The sequence below is a fragment of the Vanellus vanellus genome (genome assembly GCF_965231255.1).
Source record: "Vanellus vanellus genome assembly, chromosome: 26".
In the NCBI taxonomy this organism is placed as follows: domain Eukaryota; kingdom Metazoa; phylum Chordata; class Aves; order Charadriiformes; family Charadriidae; genus Vanellus; species Vanellus vanellus.
The window spans coordinates 5,673,404-5,696,534 of NC_138931.1; the positions used below are offsets into that span (position 1 = coordinate 5,673,404).

Sequence of the window (23,131 nt, forward strand, 5' to 3'; positions counted from 1 at the left end):
ATTTGTTCTGCATTTAAATTGAAAACGATTGAACGTATTTTCGCGTTAATTTAGGATAATCAGTGGAGAAAAAGTCCATAAACCTCAATTGTTACGACTCCTCTGACAAGAACTAAGGAGCAAGTTAGTCCCTTTAGTCCGCGTTGTTACAGCGCTCGAATGATAAAAGGTCACTGTGATAAAAAGGCGGAGGCAGTGTCTGTATTAAGATCAAATACCTAACACAGACAGACTCTGTTTGTTGAACATCCTCCTGTGGGTTGTCACCTTCCTTTCTGCTTCCTACCAGCCCTCCAGAAACTCTACCCTTCTACCAGAAAACAGACACGTGTCCAAACTCAAACTACACGAGATGGCCGAGTGTACTAAACTGCCTTCAAGTTTTGTTCACGAGAAGGTTCTGTAATCGCCAGCTCTACCATTTAACCCGGTCATTAAAGTAGCTCAAGCAGTTATACAGACAACCCCCACCGACTTCCAACATCGCCCAACGCATCTTTTCCAGATGTGCAGACAGCAAACACGAGCGCAGAAAGGAACACACTACTCACATCGTATCCTCTGAGAACTGCGAGGTGGAACGCCAGAAGCTGAAGGGGGATGACGCTCAGGATCCCCTGCAGACAGTCCACCGAATGGGGAACTTTGATTGTTCTCTTATTGTTCTTAATTGTCTCGATGTCTTCCTTATCACAAATCACGACAGGTCGCCCCTGCAACAAAGAGAAATGTTGAAGAAAAACAGGTCTGGAAGGTTCTTTTCTCACTTGTGTTCAGAGCGCCAGTGGCAGGAACTTTTTACTTAATTTAGAACAAAACTGCTTAGCATCCCGTGGGCATCCCTGCAGCATATTTTAAGGGGTAAACAAACCACGCTAGGCTTCTGCAATCTGCTGCCAAAACTGCACTTGAAACACCCAGAATATCTACTGAATTCACGTTTTAGGCAGTGACACTAAAGCTTGGGTTTAGTGTTTGGGTGCCCTGTAAACTGCTTTTATATTAAAAGCAACGTTTCTGATGCACTGTAAACTTTTCCAGGTACTTACCTGCCGCGCAATGACCTGCTGGAGAGCGTTCTGGCACTTGGCGTATGTGTGGTCTCTCATGATGATCATGATAACGGGCATGAGTTTGTCCACCAGCGCGAGAGGGCCGTGCTTCAGCTCACCTGCCAATATCCCTTCGGAGTGCATGTAGGTAATTTCTTTAATTTTCTAGATGGGGAAAAAAATAATTCATAAAGCTTTGGGCAAAGTTGTAATTTTTTTTTTAACCATCTCTGTGGCTTCTTCCACTTTCTTTGTGACTTTGTAAAAATGGGTTCTGGCTCTCCTCAGATCCAGTATGTAGACAAGCCAGCCTGAAAACCTAGATCAAAGTTGTGCATCTGGGCTGAGCTGCTTGCAGGCCATCAACACTTAGGACAAGTGATAGGACAACTTGATAGGACAAGGGGTAATGGATTCAAGCTGGAACACAAGAGGTTCCACTTAAATCTGAGAAGAAACTTCTTCTCAGTGAGGGTGACAGAGCACTGGAACAGGCTGCCCAGGGAGGTTGTGGAGTCTCCTTCTCTGGAGACATTCAAAACTCGCCTGGACGCCTTCCTGTGCAACCTCATCTAGGTGTTCCTGCTCCGACAGGGGGATTGGACTAGATGATCTTTTGAGGTCCCTTCCAATCCCTAGCATACTGTGATACTGTGAACACTTACCGCTCTGACACCAAACCCACCACAGGCCTTACCATCTGCCATCACCCAACGCAGCTCTCGTCACAGCCCGGAGCTGGGCAGGCAAACGCAAAGAGAAAGCGTTTGCACGGCAGTGGGTGACAGCACTTACAACAGCAGGAAACTCCTCAAAGGTAAAAACTGCAATACACGGGTTTTAGAAAGTCCACGCTCAGATTTAGATGCTGAGCATTCCTGGAAGTTCCACCCCCACGGTTCAAAGAACTGCTTTCATTAGAGTGCCCAGTCTGTACAGTGAAGCATTCCCAGTGTGAATGGGGAAAATACACCCTTTCAACCCCCTTCAGGCTGCAGCTGGTTTGTCACTTGGGTGTCTCAGCAGTGTTACGGTGCGTTTTAGCTATTCGACCCCATATGTCAGCCAACACCCCACAGCTGGAGCTGCTTTTAAAACAACTTGCAGCCACTGTGTCGTTTCCTGTGCTGAACACTGCAGTGCGTAGCTAAGAACCAACTTTAAATAAAGAAATCTCTTACCAAAGCTCCCTCAAGACACGTAGCATAATGGTAGCCACGTCCCATGATGAGAACAGACTTCTGATGGTACAGCTCTGTGGCGAGCTTCTGGATCTCATCATCCATACTCAGCACTTCTTTAATTAAGTCTAGAAGGAAAGAGAAGAATTCCAGTTGTGTGTGCTTATATGCCTGCGCCTCTCAAACTATACGTACTGTTTATACTTCAGATACACAGATAGCAGTGACGTGCTTAAAAATTGGACTCTCTTTTGTATCAGTCCAATTGAGTGGTCTGAAGGCACTAGAGAGAACACGGTTGGAAAAGTTATTGCTGATAGCCACGTTGCACATATCTGATCCCCTCAGTCTTCCAAAGCAAAGCTCATCTGTGCTATTGAATTTCACCTGGTGAGATGCAATAAATGCAGCAGTTTCCTACCTGGCAGCCCCTTCAGACCACGCATGATCTCCTTGCGCCTTTCCTGCATAGAAATTCTGTCATCGCACATCATCAGGGCAAACATCACCAAAGAGACAAACTGGCTGGTATAGGCCTGGTAAGCGCCGGGGGAGAGAGAGAGAGAGAATGAAATTCCGTCATTACGACAGTGACCAAATGGTTGTCTCCTGCTATGTGAAACCCTTAGACTAGCTGGTGACTTTATGCTTAACAGGGTACCAATTAGCAGCTTTCATTGCAATTAAGTAGCAAAGATGAACGTGAAATTCCCAGGGCAAATCTCAAATGGAGGTGTGCAACAGCGCGATCTCCTTACAATCCTAGAGACTGACATGCAACAAGTAAAATGGAATTTTTTCTAAGATTCCCTGGGGACTATTAAATCCTGTTTTGTGACCATACCTGTGTCCTTCTTTACTGAAAGTAAATGCTGAAGACGGGCAGACCCACTGACTGGGGATGTACGGAGGAAGCCCACCACCACCATCTGCCATCGCAGCAGGAGAGCTACCTGAAATTCTGTTGGACCGCATTCAGGGAACATGAAGGCAGCTAAAAAGGTAATTGATTTCCCACCCTGTTTCTTTAAGAACAGATTCTGAACTCTTCACCGCGGTGAGGCTCTGTATTTGTCTAAAAGACCGTAGTGGCTGGCGTCACTGACTTTGGGGAAAAATCATCTGCGCAAGTGAAATTAGTGCTCAGGTTAAGGCAGTTCTATTGGCAAAAACATTTCAGGCACAGTATCAAACAGCTCCTGCAAAGTCCGCCTCTGAAGTTGGCGTGGGTCAAATGTTATGAAATGGTCTGTGGTGCCAGCCTGGGATGGGAGTTGCTCAGAAAGATTAAGGTTCGTAGTATTTCTGTCCCTTCCTAAACAATGATCAAACAAGCTTTCATGTTGCTATACTGGAGAAGATTTAAATAGCTCTGAAGGAATCTAGAAAAGGTTCAGTGATGCTGATGAGCAGTTTGATATGGAATGGGATCTACTTTATTTTGGTGCAGCTGAAGGTTACAGAAGTAAATAGCACTAAGCGGTCACGCTGACAACGCTCAGGGTGTTTATATTATGTTCTCAAAATGAAGTTCTGGACAACCTTAGGGCAGAATCTTTTCAAGTTCATATTTCACATATGCACAACTTTGGTAACTCCCCACATTACCAGAGAGAAAATGCCATTTTCAGTTATCTCCAAACTGTAAGGTTGGCTGTGTGAAAACAACCCAGGGACAAACAACTCGTTCAAGAGTTTCTTGTAAGAGACTCATGAATTTTCCATGATCAAATTCCCCAATGAACTATTAAACTCAAATGTGGTTTTTGGCTGAATTTATGTAACAGATTGACATCATCTCGCCTCTAAATATAACTAAATCAAAGCAGATTTCACCATGCAGAAGCACTTCATCAAAATGAAATGCAGCAAAGCAAGTTATTTCATACTGTATCACGTGTAGCCAGATGCATCAACCACCAAATAACTCTGTTAGGTGGACATAAATACTGTTTTTCTGTAAAAGACCATTCCCTCATTTCCAAAAGTAGTTTTAATATCACTTTCTTTAGTAAAGCAGTGCCATTAGAGCAGTTACATGCAGTCAAAGGTTCCATAATCTTGTCTCTGAATTTCCTTTTTCATCTTTAGACCTTAATTTAAACTGAGTCTGCACCTCAAGACAAATGATGGCAGAGAGGAGAGAATTCTTGCCTCTTAGGGAATACTTCTCTCTGAGACCCCTTTGTTTTTGACGTTTAATATTGCTTCCTTACAATATTTTCTTTTTAAAAAGAAAAAAAAAAAAAAAAAAAAGCCTTTTGCAAGACACAAGAAAGAAAATGAAGAGTGTTGCTGGGCACGTGGTCAGTAACTCCACAATCACCAATGGCAGCCGGTGAAAGGGAACAGAAAGCATTTAACAGAGGCCCCACGCTATAGCCAATACCATCAGGAGGAGTTTCAGTAACATTAATAATAATAATAATCAGTGAGGTCTATAAACTTGTGACTTACCTTGGTACTGGCAACCCCGATCTCTGGTCCTGCATTGATATGGACTCCGCAGTCTGTCTCTCGTGATATAGAGCTGCCGACCGTGTTGGTTATTCCTACGGTCAGGGCTCCTCTCTCCTTGCAGTACCGCAGGCCCATCAGCGTATCTGCTGTCTCACCTGAAAAGACAGTCATTGACACGCTGCAGTTCAGTGTTGGTCACTGCTACCACTGCAGATGGCAAATTGCAGTGCTTTCCAAAAGAGAATCTTAGAGGTTTGTATTTGACTGCAAGTCAAAGGAGTTAGTAGTTATTTCAGCCCCGGGATACTGTGTTTTAACCCTAAAAAGAAGACAGTGAAATGTAAAAATCACAAAACCTAACAATAGTATTTGGTGTAAGGAAAAGTCAGTATTCTGCTATGGTTAAAAAAAAAAAAGGGCAGTTCAAGTGTATCTGCTGTAACAGAAACAACTTTCTTCCTTTTCCTGGTAAATAAAAAATCACCTGGGGCAGGGCAGGGTGGGATGGGGTGGGGGGAAAAGACGGGTTGGGGGTAGCTGTACACTGAAGTGTACAGTGGATGCAACAACACTAAGTTCCAGCTCACCTTTTGAGTCCTGCCGCCACCTTACTGCCACCGCAGCGCAGGGAACTGGTTGCGAATGGTGCTTACCAACACCACCAGCGCTTGCAAAATCTGCTACCAAAGAGGTTATGTCTAAAACTAATTATTCCTGTTCAAAACCGTTTGCGCTATGCCAGCTTAGATCAGCTTAGATCAGACTTCACTGAATATGTTGACTCAAACCCTCTAGATATAAAGGAAGCAGAAAAAGTTGGTTTATATAAAAGTGACGGGGGGGAACATTGCAGTGATGATCCCAGAGATGGGACTAGAAACAGAAGCTACGGTGTCTTCCCTCTGGTGTTCCCCATTTGCTTCTGTCCGAAAAGGACACACCTCTTTTGAGTACTCCTGCACACGTAAGGGGACACAGAGAACAAACCCCCCAAGGTTAGTTGGGCACGCTTCTCCTGCGCCACACCAGTGCATAAAAGCTGCTCTGCACACTGCGCTGCTTCAAGCAAGTGGTGTAGGGTGGGAATCTGAGGCTAAAAAAAAAAGATTTATGGGTGGGGGGAACTGGGGTTACTTGAGCTCAAGATTTACTTTGGTTTTGTATTGCCCGATGACCAAGCTCAGGTTCCAGGAAAAACTTTTTTACCTTCTCACATCCAACACATCAGGGGAAAGATGCATCCCTGTGTGTGCCGCATGTTCCCTGTTAGACTGGGGCAGTACCGTATCTAAGGGGAAGAAACAACATCTGCACATATGCTCCGAAAACCCGGGGAAAACTCAAACGTTTACATGAGCCCCCTACAGAGAGAGGATAATCTGAATTACTTGATACTGAGAAGAAAAAATCCCTACCTATGGGGAAAAAGTAACGACTAGTTTTAGTACCAAAGCTGAAGACCAGTTAAGAAAATCTACAATGGTAAATGCAACTAAGAGGAAAAAAAGTATTGTAGTTTTGTATTGCAGTTATCCTTGAAAATATTTTGAACGCGATATACATAACTTTTTTTATTATGTTTGTGTCTTTTATCTCACATTCCAAGGTTGTATTTTTTTATACTTGTGTGTAATAGTTTCGTTTCTTTTATGGATCAGATCCACCATATAGCTCGGTGTTTGGTAGTGTGTTAACTAGAGAACTAAAACTACTCAAAAGAAACTATCGAGCTGCCTTTACCCAGAGCTCAGCAGCGTTTTTTCAGTCTGTTGACTGACAGAATATTTCCTTACAGAGAAAGGAAACAAAACCGCTGTTACCATATGTAAGACTCGGCTAAACAAAATCCTGCACCAGCACACAGATGGACGGGAGCAGAACCGCTCTATTTTTTCCCCATCTCTACTATGTGTGTGCCAATTTCTTCTCTCGCATCGGTACCACACGCAATCTTACAGACAGGCGCAAGAATTTGGCCCTACCGCCTTTTCCCTCCCGAGCGAACATTTACAGGAAAGAGAGGAGCGAGTGGGCGGTAAAGCGAGACCGTACCTGACTGGCTGATGAAAAAGCAAACATCGTCTCTGAAGACAGGGGTGTTTCTGTCCAAGAAGTCACTGGCTAGTTCAACCATAACAGGTAACTCAGTCAGTTCTTCCAGAACCTGACGGGTCTGGTAAAAGGAGATGTCAGAAAGTTACGTATTACAGCGTGTTTAAAAAAAACCACACAAGTGTTTGGAGTACAAAAAAGCCTTCTAGTTGCCACACACTGGAAAATATTACTATCAAAATACCATGGGAAAATTAGTGCTGGATTATATTTTAATTACTCAATATACCCACGCTCAAGTCACGCAACTACCCCTGTGAAAAGCGACCCTGCTTCTGGCACCACAAAAAGCCTGTGAGGCCAACTCCTCCCTCACACAGAGACTGTTCCTAAATCAGTCTCACTGATTATATAACACTAGATATATTTTTATATATCTATAAAATCCGGGGTGTCCTTCTATCAGACTGTAACTCGTATTACTGAAGAACTCAGAAACCACCACTCGTATCTGGGCCAAGCCAGAACGTTGTTTTGGCCGATCGATGGATTCCTGGTACCATCAGGTTACAGAGCTCGCCAACATGAGCAAAAATTTTCTCTTCTGGTCCTTGTAAATCAGTGAGCATGGCTGTGTTTTGCAGCATTTCCAAGAGAAGCTAAAAGATTCCTCTACAAAGTTGCGGAGTGCTTTTAATTACAATATTACAGGCTGCCAAGCTACAATCTAACAAGGCTTCATCTCCAGCCATCGCATTTTAACCGGTGATTAGGTCAGGCCTTGACGGAATGAAGTCCTCCGCTGGCTGTAGGCACAGCCCGTGGCTCTGTACGGCACCCAGCGAAACCCCTCCACCCACTGGGGGAGCACCGCAATGTCTCTACACCATCGCGCTCTGCGTAAATAGCAAAGGAGGAAATCCCACCTGGCTCACGGCAGTCCCTACCTCGCTGCAGCGTTTGCATTCTGCTCTTGCACTGTCCCTTCTCTGCCAACTGTCTTTTACGACAGAGCAGGTTTTTTCTTAAGGCCTTCAATAGCAATGAAAGTCACAGGCAGCATTTTCATAAGTATTCAAGTTCTTCAGCTTTTATTTCTTACCGCTATTGCTGGTCAATTAAAGGTCTGGTACATGCAGCTTTCAAAAGGGTCTTCGTTCATCAGTGTGTGCTTCCTCAGTCTTAACCTTAAATCAATCCTTAACCTGCTCGACACACGCAATACCACGCCAGCTGTGCAATTCTAGCTACAGTTCGCAAACAGATGGACTGTCCACTTACCGCAACTCCAGCGTGGTAACTTGTCCCGCAAGCAATAAGGATTAAACGACGACACCTTTGAATCTCCTTAATGTGATCCTTCAACCCACCGAGATTCACTGTAAGCGAGATCCAGAGAGAACAGTTAGGCTGACCAGGTAGCACAAATTCTCAAGATTACCGGTGCCGACACACAGCGTGTTACAGTCTTCATCAACGACTTTGCAATTACAAAAAGCAATCTTGCTGCCGGTGCATGTAATTCTGGCAGCGCTCCCTGCGAGACACGCACATGGTCTTACGCCAGCATGCTTTAATCTCTCATGTCATCACCTTCTTCCTCCTCTGTAACTACTGTGAGTAACTACTAGACACCGAGCTGTCAAAAATAAAGGAGGCTTAATCTCAATTACCAGTGTAGTCATCAAAGTTGACCCTTCCTCTCATGGTATTAACAACAGATTCTGGCTGTTCAAAAATTTCCTTCTGCATAAATGAGCTGAAGTTACCTACAAAAGAAAGAAACAAAACAAATGAGAACACTTGAAATTACCTCCTGGTAATTTACATTTTTCCTACAGATACAGGGAAAAGCTTGGACTAGTGTCACTACCAGACCAGGTACCGGTCAGAGATTATTAAGGTGATGCTTCTTTTTCTGCCAAAGCATCAGCCCATCGTGAGAGCTGGAGTCAAGTTTAGCAGAATATGTCAGTGAAGGGTCAGATCAGGAATGGCAAAAGCCCACTAGGGATCGATCTTTGGAAAAATGGATGCCTGCAAGCAGGAGGCAAAATCCTCAGTCCCACAGTTCTCCTCACTGCAGTGTCTGCAGCTGGAGGGAAAGTCCCATTAGATGCACGGGCAACTTTTTTCCCCAGAAGGGTAGTAAAGCCCTGGAACAGGTGCTCAGGCAGGCTGTGGGATTTCTGGCCTTGGAGATCCTCCACACTCAACTCATCAAGGCTCTCTGCTCCTCGGCCCTGCTTTTAACATGGGGATTGGACCCGATCCCCTCCGGAGGTCTTTTTCAACCTGACTTCTTCTGTGACTCCAGGGAGGACCTGTGCATCTATGCAGGTGACGTCCAAGCGATTTTACCCTTCATAATTTGCTGAAGCTCCATCTGCAGGGTTTGGACGGCACGTCCGGGGTGATCGCCTGCTGTGCGTTTAATCCGGTGGATGGAAAGACGGCCATCGACCACAGCTGCTACATCATCATCTTCAAGGAAAATCACTCTGTTGGTATGCTCAATGACAGCACTATAAAAGCATACACCATTTGCTGTAAGACATTATTCTTCACAAAAAGAAAAGGGCTGCAGCCCTATTTATAATCCAACATACAGCTTTTGATTCAAGAAAGTTACTCATTTCAATGGAATTTCTTTTATAACGAGTACTGTAAAGTACATTTCCACACTGCCAATATAACTGGATTTTTTCCACCTACCTCATTATTAATTTCAGTGCCTGCTTTAAGAAGAAACTATGAATTCCTTCGACAAAGAGCATGTGCAGCAGCGTGATCTAACCGTTAGGCGCTCGGGCGTACAAGTCAGGAAGACAGGAATTTGCCCGAGCACACAGGGTGCTCAACTGTAGGTGCAGAGCCCTTTCCCAGTGTTTCCAGCAATAAACCGTTGTCCCTCCCTGCACCTCATTTTCCCATCTGTGAAACTGGCGACAGCTTGGCCACCACTTTGAGATGTGCTTCGAAGCACTCCAAGAATTAGGTACTACCGAATACCTTCCCTGCCTGCAGGTTACTTGGGGATATCACTATCGGGGTTTGAAATCTTCAGTCCGGTTTAGTCTGTACTCTCTCTTAGTGGATGGAGGCAAGCTCTCCTGAAATACAGCAGCTCCCCGTTTTAGTAGCTTTTGTTCTGACCTTGGGCAAGTCACTGAGAAGCCCTCTAAAATCAGAAGACATCAGGGTGTCCTAAGACTCTCCAAAATGCTCTAACCAGAAGAGCTGCAGACATCAACCATAGCAGTATATTTACGTTTCTGGAACAAGTATTCATTTCCCTAATTTAAAGCAAACCAAAGGTTCTGGTAAGGCTGCTGTCAAGTATGTCTTTCCTCCCTCCTCTGGGATTAAAATAAATCGCCTTTGATGATAAAGGAATTGTGCAGAGATCCCTGGAGAACCAACACAATTCTCCTGATAATTAGCATCTGTCCTGTTAATTTAGGTCAGTACTCTCCCAGGTTTCCTTTCACTCACCTCTGGAATCTTATCAACAGATGTGCTCGAAGAAGGGTAACGCCACTATTCCAAAGGGAGCGTTCCTTCCTCTAACAGAAACTCTCACCTAATCCACCTCTGTCTCTTTCAGGGCCACACATACATATGACTATTTTCATAAAGAAACCACATCTCTTGTTCGAGCCTCAGCTTTAAACAGCGTAGTTATATATACGCTAAAAGACAGTGGAAAACGTTACCTGGCATCAGAAGCAAAGTAGTACTCCACAGCTTTCTCCTCAACAGGGAAAAGGCAGGTGGTACTGTCAACACGAGACAGGTTGCAACTTCCCTTCTTGTCTTTACCTAGAAGACACAAGGATTAGGCACCGCGCGGATTGGCACATCTGGAAGGCAGCTGCAATGTCAGTCTCAGGCAGAGGTCCCAAGGCCCAGTACCAACATGAAGCACTATTTTCATCACTGGGAGCGGTCACGGTAAAGTTAGCGGTGAGGCTGGAGGAGGGCAGCAGGCTAGCGCTCCCGTTCTTGTGCCCTCGCTCAGTTTGCCCGCAAGGGTTCTGGGTGCTTTTGAATTAAGTCTGCAAGTGTAACATTAGTGCAGAGTTTTACGTTTCGAGGAAAATATCAGCAAAAATTCAAATGAAAGTTTATGTGTGGCTCTACTTGGAGAAGAGAACTCGCGCTGCTTTATCAGCACTCACATTTACCAACATTTCACCAGCTGAATCTGCCCTGTTTATCGTTTCAGGTTTGTCCTGTGCTCCTGTTTCACTAGCTTTCCCGAGGCTTTGAGAAATTGAGCAGGGTTCCTCACTCCTCGTCAGTCAGTCTCAGCACTGGGTGAAATTCTTTCAGAGCTGTCATCTGTGTGACCCCACATTCTACTGAGCCCCAGCAGATGGAACCCAAACCTGGTTCTGTCTGGCAGAGCAAATGTGCTCAGCCACGGATCAGGAAATACGTGATTAAGTACCTGGCCGTGTTCCTGAGCTATCAAACACATCCACCTCATTCTGATCCAAAAATTGCCCAGCTGGCAAACCGCTGAGAGTCTCACGCTCCTGCCAGGGAAGTATCCAGGTGTACTGAAGGACAAGAGTCAACTTCTGAAAAACTTGTACTGAGCCTTTAAAAAGAGTTCAGTGCTTCCCTAGGGATCCTTTCCAAAGTAGTCTGGCAATTCCCAACACTCTCTACTCCTCCACCTCCTCTTTAACTGCAGAAAATACATCTCAGTGGCAAAGCTCATCAGGAACTCAGATGAGGACCAAAACACCTACTGCTCCAACAAAATTATTTGCAGTCGTTGCGCACAGTACGGGAAGGGGTGGGAGTGGCTCAATCAGCCTATCTAACCAAATGTGACTATTGCTGAAGAATAACAACATTGAAGTTACTCTATTATGTATTTATTCCGTAAGCTCTAATGTTGTGTTTCACCTAGGGGATACCGATCTGATTCAGGGATATAAGTAAAGCTCGTGATGTTTAGATTTATGCTTCTGTAAATGCAAATGTAAAGAAAAAAATAATGCTTTCATGTTGATACTCAGTAAGAAGGTTCCACTCAGCCAATGAATTAGAGCCCTCCACTTTAGTTATTAAGTCAGTAAACGAGGAAAACAACTCCTTTGTTGTTGAGACAGGACAGAGTGATTGTTGAGACAGGACAGAGTGATTTGTTGCTGAGAAAGGACAGAGCAAAGGTGTTAGTGGCCGCTCTCCACCAGAAGTACCCATACTTGATCAAAACATGCAAATTTTGTTTCTCAAAATGCATTTCCCTGCATTGACTTTATTATGTTGCATTGCTTTCCTGTATTACAGATTCCACGCTGAGCTGGAACTGTAACGTGTTCTTGCTGCGCACATACACATGCGCTGGGTGTGTATCTTACAAGGAGTGGCTGTGAAGTTACTGTGGGTATTACCAGCAGTGATGGTTGTGATGTTATCTACGGATTTGTCCACAGATTGTCCATTTACCTATGGATAACCTGGGTTGTTGCTCTGCAGCACCTGCCTCCCATTTATTAGAATTTAGAAGCAACATTGAAGTAATCTTTTAATCTTTTCCCTTCTAAACCAAAGAATGGAGACATCGCGGAGAATTAACACAGCGACAGTAAAAAATGGGCGGGGGGGCGAGGGGGTGGTATGTGTTGAGTATATTTGGATACCCCTTCCCTCTCTGTTATGACAATCCCAAGCATGTGGCAGTCCTGCAAAGATACTACAGCACAGATTAATACAGCTGCTTCTTAATAGATTCTTCCACGCTTACTTGAGCAGCACCAAAGTTTTGATTTCTGTAAGAGGTGTTTTCAGATGACGGCATTAGACAACTAATGAACTGATGATTATAGTCAAAGATATTAAAATCCATATTTCATATGGTCCATTTTTCAGAAAAGCCTTAGTGCCAACTAAAAGCTGAGGGACTTTGGTTCTTAAAACCCCTGGGAATTAGCCTGACTCAGAATTTGACTCTATGAAATTCGCACTGACTTAAGAGAGACAGATTTGGTAAAAAGAAACAAAACCTCACCTAATGTTTGGGTTCACGTTAAACCTGCTCCTGACAGAGCAGGAGCAGAGTTCACCTTTCAACAAACTGAGGTTTGTTTCTCCTCCAGCAAAAGCACGTGGATTTCACCCACTGAGCCATCAGTGCCCACGGCTGGAATCACATTTATTTACAGTAGCTGAGGATCAGACCCTCTCCTCTTACAGAAAAGTGCTCTCCTGCTTCAGGTGTGAGCTTGGCTCATCACGTCACACATGGTGGCTTAACCTTTACACAAATTAAGTACTTAATGTGAATTAAGAATGGTTCACCCTGATAAATGAGCAAAGAGAAGTAAGTTCCAGTCAACCTTACTGCTTCTACCAGAAACTGCAAGTCGGAGTCACCCTCCCATCAGGAGGGAGGATGTCACTCTGAAAATCTGAACTGCAGGAGTTTTGGAGAATGCCTGCATCAGGATTAGTAGCAGCCTCCTAACAGGGTTTCACTCTATTGTTTTGTGGGGTCTCTCTAAGGTAATTTACTATTTCCTTCCATAATCAGAGCTGCAGGGAGCAGCATGCAGCACAACCTGCACTGTCATCAATTTTGCACATATGCTGAGCGTTATTACGTCTGAATGTTTGAAACGGGAGAGGCAGACGGGTGGATTTTCCTGTGTCGCTCATGGTGTTTCTGATCAAGAAGGAATTCTGGTTATCCCACTTGTTTCGCTACACTACACGGAAAGCAATAACCACATATTAAAGAGACAATGCGTATTTGTCTCATTTGTGATTCCTTTCCTAAGGAACTGGAGGATTTGTCTGAAATTTCAAGCATTAGATTTTCTCTGGTAGGCACCTTCCTCCATTTTTATGGATATTCCATCAAAAGAATGATCCATAGATTGTACAGCTGAAAGTGTAATTGGGAAAAAAAAAAACAAAAACAAACACACAAAAACTTCAGATAATCAATGAAAAAAATAAAGTGTTACATACATACATACATACATACATAAAGGATTACTGCGAATTATCCAACATCAACCAAGAGTAAACACAGACAAAGCTGACTGGGACCAGTTCTTCCTGTTCCATTGCAGCACACTCTCGTTAGCAACACCGTTAGGAAGTAGTAAGAGCTGCTGCGAGAGCGAGTCCTTGAGATCACTGCGGGGCTCAGAGAACTCGTCCCGTGCTCAGGAACAAAACGGGCTCAGACTCCTCTGGCAACGGGAAATTATGGGGTAACTCTTAGCCAAGGGTGCAAATATGTGTTTACAGTGGTAAAACACAGGTGTGAGTGAAAGACGGACAGACAACAGAAATACAGATTACCACACCAAAGGTAACCACATTCTACTTTTTAAAAATTATACTGGGGGGAAAGGTTTGTGATAGTGCAAAGCGTACAGTGGCTCCGCACGGGCATTTCGTTCTTGAAAACAACCAGGTCCGTGAATGCCAATATACCACACACAAAACGTAAACTTAGTTTAACCCAGTTTAACTACACTGTTAACTTTACTGTTCTATTCTATTTTATTCTATTCAACTGTATTAAGATGTGTTTTCCTTGCAACCAGTGGACATTAAAGCTTCAATTATAAAACTAGAGACTAACTTGAGGTAGATGGTGGTACAGTATGTGGTTAAAAACTTACTTAAAGCAAACAAAATCTCTTTTTTACAATGGTTTAATTTACAGTTGAAATTTTAAAAGTGCAGTATGTATTCCAGAGCGCACAACTGTTTGTGAAACCTCTGCCTGTGCAGTGGGCTGAGCATGAGTGGAAGGTGGCTCCTCTGGGGAGGGGGGGGCTTGTGCTTACCCGTCCGGTAGAGGATGGGGATGTGGTCGGTGGAGAGCTTGTGCTCGCTGCGCACTCCTATGAGCAGGGGGCTGCCTCGCCTGCAAGAAGACATCGAGTTACAGCCCTCAACGCCCAAAGAGTCGTCACACAGACATAGGGACCACTACTCTCCCGCACAGCATCTGAACTGAACTAAAACAGACCGAGCTCCTCCCAGATAAGTTGTTGGTGCTGCAAACACAGGAGGCCACAACACAGAGCAAAGCACCGGGACATGAGGAATCTGTCTCGCATTTAGCAGAAACTGCAAGAGTACCTGCAGTCCCACGGACACTTGAACCAGGAACGCACCGGCTGTTGCTCACTGTATGGACCTACAGAACAGCTACCGGCACCGAAATTCAAACCCTCTGCTAGGCACGTGTAGGGTCAAACCGACCCAATGTTTAAAATGTTTAAAAGTGAGTACAAACCCTGAACACCACAGTGGCCCAACTTTCGGTCAAACGGAGGACTTGGACAAGCACTGCCAGAAATGCAAAGACAAAGGAAGAGAGAAAACCATCTCCTTTCAAAGCTCTCACAACCAGACTCAAGAAAACCCAGCTGTTCCAGACCAGTAGCAATACAGCTGGTCACTCGGAATTTTTCGAAACATTTTTGGGGAATTTTGTTATGATAAACAGAAAACAAGAGAAAGGAAATGAAAAACACCAGCCACCCTCAGCCCAGGATATACAGTGTGATAAGAACAACCTCTGCTCCATCATCGCCTAACTTGGGGGGACACAAAAGAAAAAATGACATAAAGGGTGTAACAAGAACATTCTTTCCCACGGCAATACTGACCTGGTACCCACTGCCTGGCCAGGATAATGGACGCTTTTGAACACAAGGGCGAAAGCACCTTCCTGGAACAAGAGGCATACAAACTGGTTACGCTTTCATTTGAGGCCTGGGCCACCGTTTCAGGATTACCAGCACAGAAGTTGCCCCCGTGTTTCTACAAACAAGAGATACAGAGCAGTGGCTTCGCAGCCCCTCTTCAGAGCCACCAGAAGCTCCAGCCAGCTCGTTCCGGAAGGGGGTCCCTCCCCTGAGCCCGGGCAGCGCATCCTCAACCACTGAGTGAGTCTTCTGAGCTCCCAGACAGGCACCGCACTCGGCCATCACCCAAGCAAGTGCTCCTGCCCTCCTTCGGAGTGTTTGCTCAGGTGTGGTGCCACCAGCCGTACAGGTGAGCCACCGCTATCTGCCAGCAAAACATGTCCTCGGCCTGTTGCTACTACAGCTCCTGCCAGGCAAATCACTCAAATCTCCCGAACACTGGGCTGAGGGACATGGTGGACGGATCTTATGCATAACTCGCCCAGAAGCGATGCGTGGAGACAGCCGCTGTGCAGCGACGTTCCCAGCAGGGGTCAGCAGCAGCTCCTCCCCATGGCATGGTTTGGGGACGATTTGAAGCACAGACTTATTTTCATTCTGTCCCATCCCCTCCCCGTGCTTGCCCCCCAACACAGCAGGCACTGGCTGCCTCCGGGTACTCTTGCGCCCCCAAATTTAGACATTTTTCACATGAGTATTGACTAACAGTAAAGACAAACGAAGGTGTGTCTGAGTTATACTGTAGGACAGACAAAACCAGTCCTTGGCGAGTGCCACAGAACATCCTATGGCACTGTCTGGCACTGGCACTGCTGGAGTACAGGTTTCACCTTCTGTGCGCGTGTGTGTCTGTCTGTACTGGGGTGTGTGTCCCTGCCTGTCCCCGTGTCCCCCCTGCGCCCCGCTCCCTGCATTACCAGCTGCTGGATGACCCTCTCCACCAGGGTGGTGAAGCTGATGTCGTCGCTGTCCCGGTTGTCGTACATGTACTTGACCAGTTTGGCAATGCTCTCCGTGTCCGTCTCTGACTCGAAGTCGTAGCCTTTGCTCTCCTGCAGCGACAGCACACGCTGAGTAACCGGCCCTCTCCCTTCCCTTCCTTTCCTGTCCTTTTCTCTTCCTTCCTTTCCCTCCTCCCTTTGTCCTGTGTCTCCTTTTACTTCCTTTTCCCAGCTGCCTTCTTCTTTCCTCCCTTTCCTTTTTTCTGCATTTAACTTCTTCCTTACCTTTTCCTCATGTCCTTTCTTCGGCCTTCCTCCCCACCCTATTTCCTTCCCCTTTTTCTTGCCTTTTTTCCATCCTTCCCTCTTGTCTTTCCCTTTTCCTTCAATACTTGGCCTTCTTTCATCCTACTTCCTGCCTTTCCTCTTCCTTCCTTTTTCTCTTCTTGCCTTTCCTTGTTTACTGCATTTCCTCTTTTCCTTTTTCCATCCTTCCCTCCTGCCTTTCCTCTTCCTTTACCTTTCCTTTTTCCATCCATCCTTCTTTCCCTTTGCTTTCATTCTTTCCTGAATACTTTCATCCTTCTTCCCCTTCCTTTTTCTTCTCTTCTTCTCCACCTTTCCTCTTCCGGTTTCCTTTATCTCCTTCCCTCCTGCCTTTCCTCTTCCTTTTTTCTTTCCTCCAGATTTCTCCCCTCTTCCTTCTTTCCTCTCTTCCTTTCTGCCCTTTTTATCCTTCCTTCCTCCATAATTTCCCTTCATCCTTCTTTCCTGCCCTTTTCCCTTCCTCCTGCATTTCCTCCTCCTTTTCCTCCCCCTGCCTTTTTCCATTCTTTCTTTTCCTTTTCCTTCCCTCCTGCATTTCCTCCTTCTTCCTTCCCTGCTTTTTTCCTCTTCCTTTTCTGCCTTATTCTTTCCTTCTTCCCTTTTTCCTCTTACTTTCCCATTTTCCCTTTTCTCCTGCTTTGACTCCTTTATCCTTCCTCTTTCCTGGCCTTCCTTCTTCCTCACCCATCCTTCTTTCCTTCCTTTTCCTTCTTCATGTTCTCCTTCTTTTCCTGCATTTCCTCTCCTTTCCTGCCTCTTCCTTTCTCTTTTTTCTTCCCTTACCCCTCTCCTTCCTTCCCTTTCCCTTGGACTTCTTTTCCTTCTATTTCCTTTCCATTCCCTTCCTTCCCTCCCATTTCACTCCTTCCCTATCTTTCCTTTCCCATTTCCCTTTCCTTCATTTCCTTGCCCTCCTTGTCACTTCCTTCCCCTTTCATCCCCTTCTTCTTCCCTTTTCTGTCCAGCTTTCTCCTCCATCCAGCGCACCTCCTTCTTTTTCCTTCTCCTTCCCTCCTGCCTTCCCCCCCCCGCTGGTGTGAGCGGGAGAGTGAGTGGGACTGTCAGCAGAGTGAGGAGAGTGCGGACGAGTAGAAGAGGAAGCGCCATCAGAGGAGCACGCGTGCAAGGGGGGGAGTGCCGGTGCGTGAGAGCACGCAGCCCAGTGCAAAGGGGAGGGGGAGTGGTGTGAATGCAGAGGGGAGTGTGAGCAGGGACCGAGTGTGAGCGGGGAGTGTGTAGGATGGAGAGTGCATGGACGTGCAAGTGGAAAAGTGAGTGTTCAGTGCGAGAACGTGAGTGTGAGTGGGGGAAGTCAGTTTAAGTGTGAGCGGGGGTGGGTTTGACTGCAAATGCAAAGTGAGTGCACATGTGAGTGCTCCCCCAAGTGTGAGCTGGGGAGTGCCCAAGTGACCATGGATGGAGAAATGTGCATGAGTGGAGGGTGAGTGTGAGTGGGGGAGTGAGTGTGAGCACAGGAGTGAAAGTGCAAGAATAAGTGGGGAGGCATGAGTGCAGGAGCGAGTGTGAGTTGGAGAGTGAGTGGGGGGTGACTATGAGTGGGAGGAGTGGGGGGAGGAGAGTGCAGAAGGGAAACCAGTGGGGGTGTGGAAGGGAGTGGGAAATTGAGGGAGCACGAACGAAGGTGAGTGTAAGAATGAGTGGGAGTGTGAGAATATGAGTGGGGGAGTGAGTGGCAGTGAGGAGTGTGAGTGGAGGAGTGAGTATGAGCAGGGAAGTGGGGCAGGGAGGTGGGAGTATGGAGGAGTGCGAGGGGGAGGTGAGCCCAAGTAGGGAAGCGTGAGTGGGGGCAGTGAGGGTAAAGGAATGAGTGTGAGACTGAGTGGGGAGTGAGGAGTGTGAGTATGGGTGTGAATGTGAGAACATGATTGGGGAGTGAGTGTGAGTAGGAATGAGCGTGATGACCGAGGAACAGGAGGGGCGGGGTGAGTGGGGGAGTGCGTGAGAGGGTGAGTGTGAACAGGGCTGAGTGAGAGCGGGGTAGTGAATGGGGGTGGGAGTGTGGGACTGAGGGAGGTGAGAGCAGCGGAGTGTAAGAGGAGTGGGGGTGTGAGTGGGAGAGTGCGACTAGGGGAGTGTGGGAGTAAGGAGCGTGAGTGGGACAGGGAGTGGAAAGTGAGCAGGGGAGCGGGAGGGTGAGTGTGAGTGGATGAGGGGGAGGGAGAGGTCAAGGGGGGCACCTGAGCGGGGAGTGAAAGTAGAGGAGTGAATTGAGTGTGAGAATGAGCGTGGGGGAGTGGGAGTGAGAGTGAGAGGGTGAGTTAGTGAGTGGGGAAGTGAGTGAGAATATGAGTGGGAGAGCGAGTGTGAGGGATGAGTGGGGAATGCGGCAAGTGAGTAGGTGAGTGTGAGTGAGGGAATGAGGGAGTGGGAGAGAGGGAGGGAGACGTGTGAGAATATGAATGGGGGAGAGAGGAGGGTGTGGGAGGGTGTGAATGGAGGAGAATAATGAGTGTGAGGTGAGTGGGGGAAGTGCTGGGGAGAGTGTGAGTGGGGGAACGTGTGTAAGTGAGGATATGAGTGGGGATGGGGCAGTGAGGGGTGGACTGCAGCAGGGGACGAGGAGTGAGGGCAAGAACGTAAGTGGGGGAATGAGGTAGTGAAGTGAAGCATGATGGGGGAGTGTGGGGCAAGCGTGCGAAGCGGAAGAGTGAGTGTGTGTGGGTGAGGGAGTGAGAGGTGAAAGTAAAGGTGTGAGTGGGAGTGTGGGAGTAGGGGAGTGTGTGTGCTAATACGAGTGGGGGAATGGGTAGTGAGTGGGGGAGCGAGAAGGAGCGTGAGTGGGAGGATGAGTGGGAGAGGGAGTGAATGGAATAATGAGGGGTGTGAGTGGGGGAGTGAGTGGAGGAGGGAGTGGAGGAGGGAGTGGAGGAGGGAGTGGAGGAGGGAGTGGAGGAGTGTGAGCCTGAGCGGGGGAGCATAAACGTGAGTGGGGAACGCACGGAGAAGTGTGAGTGGGAGAGACTGGGAGTGGGAGGGAGAGAGCAAGATCAAGTGGGTGAGTGCAAGTGGGGGAGTAAGAGTGAGGGAGTGTGAATGGAGGGGGGGTGAGAGGGGGAGTGTAAGTGGAGGAGTATGAGAATGAGTGAGGGAGCGTGAGTAGGGTGAACAGAAGGGGGTGAGTGTGAGAGCGGGGGGAGTGAAGGAGTGTAAGTTGGGGAGTGGGAGGTAGGGAGTGAGGAGGAATGTGAGGGTGAGTGTGAGTGTCTGGAGGAGTGTGAATGAGATAGGGAGGGAATGGGGGTGCAAGTGTGAGAATGTGAGTAGGAGAGAGTGTGAGTGCAAGTGGAGGAGTGTGAGTGCAAAAATATGATTTGGGGCACGTGAATGGAGGAGAGTGAACGTGAGTGGGGGAGAGAGTGTAGGTGGGAATGTGAATGTGGGAATACGAGTGCAAGTGGAGGAGTGGGACGAGTGGGAGAGTGTGAATGTGAGTGGGGCAGTGTGTGAGAGCCAAAGTGGGAGAGTGGGAGTGGAGGAGTGAGTGTCACACACACACACGGGTCACTCACCAGGAACTTCCGCAGGTCTTTGTAGTTGGTGATGATGCCGTTGTGGATGACGATGAACTCTGGAGACAGAGGAAAGGCCCCGCTCAGCCCCACCCCAGCGCCTCGGCCTGGCAGCGGGCGCCCGCGGCCGCCAGATACAGACAGCAGAGACCACAAAGCTTTATTTCATGGAAAGCCATACTTGGCAGAATAAAGAGAGGAGTTTCACCTCCTGGTGTGATTCCCCCACTCTATCCATGGCTGGTAATGGCAGAAGACAGTAATGACATGGATGGGACCAGGGACACTGAGATCCTGCAAAGTTTCTGGAGGCACTCAAGCCCGTGGCAGTTTCCAGCCTGCTGGAAGCCATTAAACCCCGCACTCCTCCTGCCACTTTGTCGGTGCTGCTCCTGGGGCGCCTACACCACACACTAACCAAGCTGCGCGCTGCAGCAGCACAGAACAGACCAACCTTCTTCCGTACAGCAGTGATTATGGAAAAAAACATAAATAAATGGGGGGGGGGGGGGGGGGGGGGGAAGTGTACAAAACTCTATTCCAAAGATTAGCCATGAAAATTCTTACTATCTGCTTTCGTTGCGTGCTTACCTCCTCCTTGCCCTGTGTGCACGCACCCAGTGAACCTCTGGGCACTAATCCCTACCCTTCCCGAGACCGTTCACTGCTGCGAACATACCCCACATCCAGAAATCAAGGCTGAACCCCTCCGGCGTCACAGCAACCGGGCTCAGCCCCGTGGCCTGCAATAAAGCCACTGCCCCGGGGCCGGCCACCCCTCCCTGTGCCACAGCAGGCACCGCAGGTGGCAGTGAGCTTTTCCAGGCACCCCAAGACCTGCCGAGGAGCGCCCGATTCCTCAAGCACACACACTCACCGTTGTTTTTATCCGAGCGTTGCGGGTGGCTGTTGACAGGACTGGGCTCACCGTGGGTAGCCCAGCGGGTATGGGCGATTCCAAGGTGTACGTCAAACTCGATGTCGAGGTCCATGTCCTGTTGCTCTGCAGAAGAAGCAGAAGTTTTTAGTACTGAGGGGCTGTCCCTACCCCAAAGCCGACATGGGGGTCTCGTCCTCGGGGGTCCGCAGGACAGCAATACTGACAGGGAGACAGAATCAGTAAACCAAACAAACCGTCAAGCGTGTTTTCAGGAGATTCAGAAGCAACTTCCCCACCTTCCTCACCCCACCAAAATAAAAAACAACTTTTAAGAAAGAATCCAACCTTAATTCCTCTCTCAGGGTGCCCCTTGTCAACCTGTCACCTGCTGCACGCTGTCAGCTGTGACCGAACCAGCCCATTTCATGGCTACATACCACTATGGTTGGAGTATTCACCACTAACTCTTGTCTCCAGAAGGCATACCATTAGCATTAGTACTTCTTTGGGAAAAAAGATTCCTTTTGTTCCACAAGTACCTCCACAACTTCTTTAAAACTACGTCCTGCAATTTTCTTGAGCAGGCAAACATTTCTTCAGAAATATTTTGTGTATCTTCCGTTTCTATAATGCACACACCACCTCGCTGGGCCCTTTCGGGTCCTGGTTTTCTCTACACTGAGATTAGATCTACCCGCCTTCCTTTTGGAGGAAGGGCACCCTGCGCTGCGAGCTAACACTAGCACGGGTTAAAAAAAGTGAAGTTACAACAACCCAGCAGCTCCTGAATGCAAACTAGAGATCTTGACTCCTCTGACAAGCCTCTTCCCCTTCTCGCACAGCTTACCTGCACGCCACGCCCAACAACTCTGTTGTTCTTTGCCTTGTGCACAGATTTAATGAACTCAACATTTAAATCAATGGAACATCATAAAGAGGCAGAAACGGATGCAGAAGACCTCACTCTGCGTTCTCATCAGTTTGACAGTTACACACACGCATTAGCGCTTAGCTGCTCAGCCCATCACTGCTGGGACGGGCAGCTTTACCTGGGACAAGCACTACATGTGAAAATTTAAAATTCAGCTGGTGAAGTTATTAGAGCATTTCTCTTTTTTCCCCAAGCTCTAGGTCTCTAATAGTTATCTCCCAGTAATTCCCTTTTCCCCAGTTTAAGGAGCTTTTTGTTTAGTTTTTTTTTTTTTTCTCGTCTGTTTTCTAAAATGTATTTCAGGTCTATTTTACTTTAATAGTATGTGACTCATTCGTCTTGAGAAATCAGGACTTCCCTGTAACTTCACGCCAACGACCAAAGGATCGCTGGGTTCTTCTCAGCACATACATGAGTGGTTACGTCTCTGGCGCTTTATACAGAAGTTATTTGGAAATACAGTGTTTCTGGGTAAAAGAGGTAATATGCAAAACACAGATGAGATGAGATGAGATGAGATGAGATGAGATGAGATGAGATGAGATGAGATGAGATGAGATGAGATGAGATGACATTTCAAGGCAAGAGAGCAGGCAGAGACCAAAAGGGAAATACATACTGTGAACCTCCTCGTCCAGAGCCTTCACTTTCCCTTTCTGCTTGATAAGCTGGATTTTGCAAGCATTAGCTTCCCAGTCTTTGTCATTTCCACCATCGATTCCCACACCTAAACACCGCCACGGAATACGAAGAGCGTGAAGTACAGAAAATATATTACAGAATTTTATGTAAACAAATTATGATTATGATTATTTCCTTTCTTCCCCCAGCTGATCCTCCCAAATAATGGCAAGAACCCCCTTAGATTAGAAGTGAATTTTCCCTTTGTCATCTTGTAGATGTTTTTAAAGCCTTACATAACAGGCGTCAAGAACGTTTATAGAAATCTGTATATTAAAAGTTAACCCAAGCCTCTGACCACACAATCACAGGTGCACCCAGTTTGTGTTTCAGCTTTCTTCAAAAGCAGAAGACAGTAGAAAACATTCACAAACACACCATGAAAATCATCATTTACAAGCCA

At 46.9% G+C, this 23,131-nt stretch overlaps 1 protein-coding gene across 1 annotated transcript in view; it reads right to left on the reverse strand.

Moving 5' to 3' along the window:
* The window catches only part of GFPT1 (glutamine--fructose-6-phosphate transaminase 1), a gene marked incomplete at its 5' end in the record, with an annotated part of 46,104 nt that overhangs the window by 11,759 nt on the left and 11,214 nt on the right, over positions 1-23,131 (reverse strand). The window contains 16 exons of the mRNA XM_082495855.1: positions 552-713; positions 1,050-1,217; positions 2,234-2,361; positions 2,655-2,769; positions 4,691-4,848; positions 6,746-6,866; positions 8,027-8,124; positions 8,419-8,514; positions 9,107-9,270; positions 10,462-10,567; positions 14,569-14,648; positions 15,400-15,461; positions 16,356-16,490; positions 20,237-20,295; positions 21,114-21,239; positions 22,667-22,774. Of these exons, the coding sequence (XP_082351981.1) occupies positions 552-713; positions 1,050-1,217; positions 2,234-2,361; positions 2,655-2,769; positions 4,691-4,848; positions 6,746-6,866; positions 8,027-8,124; positions 8,419-8,514; positions 9,107-9,270; positions 10,462-10,567; positions 14,569-14,648; positions 15,400-15,461; positions 16,356-16,490; positions 20,237-20,295; positions 21,114-21,239; positions 22,667-22,774 (1,886 nt within the window). The remainder of the gene's footprint in view (positions 1-551; positions 714-1,049; positions 1,218-2,233; positions 2,362-2,654; positions 2,770-4,690; positions 4,849-6,745; positions 6,867-8,026; positions 8,125-8,418; positions 8,515-9,106; positions 9,271-10,461; positions 10,568-14,568; positions 14,649-15,399; positions 15,462-16,355; positions 16,491-20,236; positions 20,296-21,113; positions 21,240-22,666; positions 22,775-23,131) is intronic.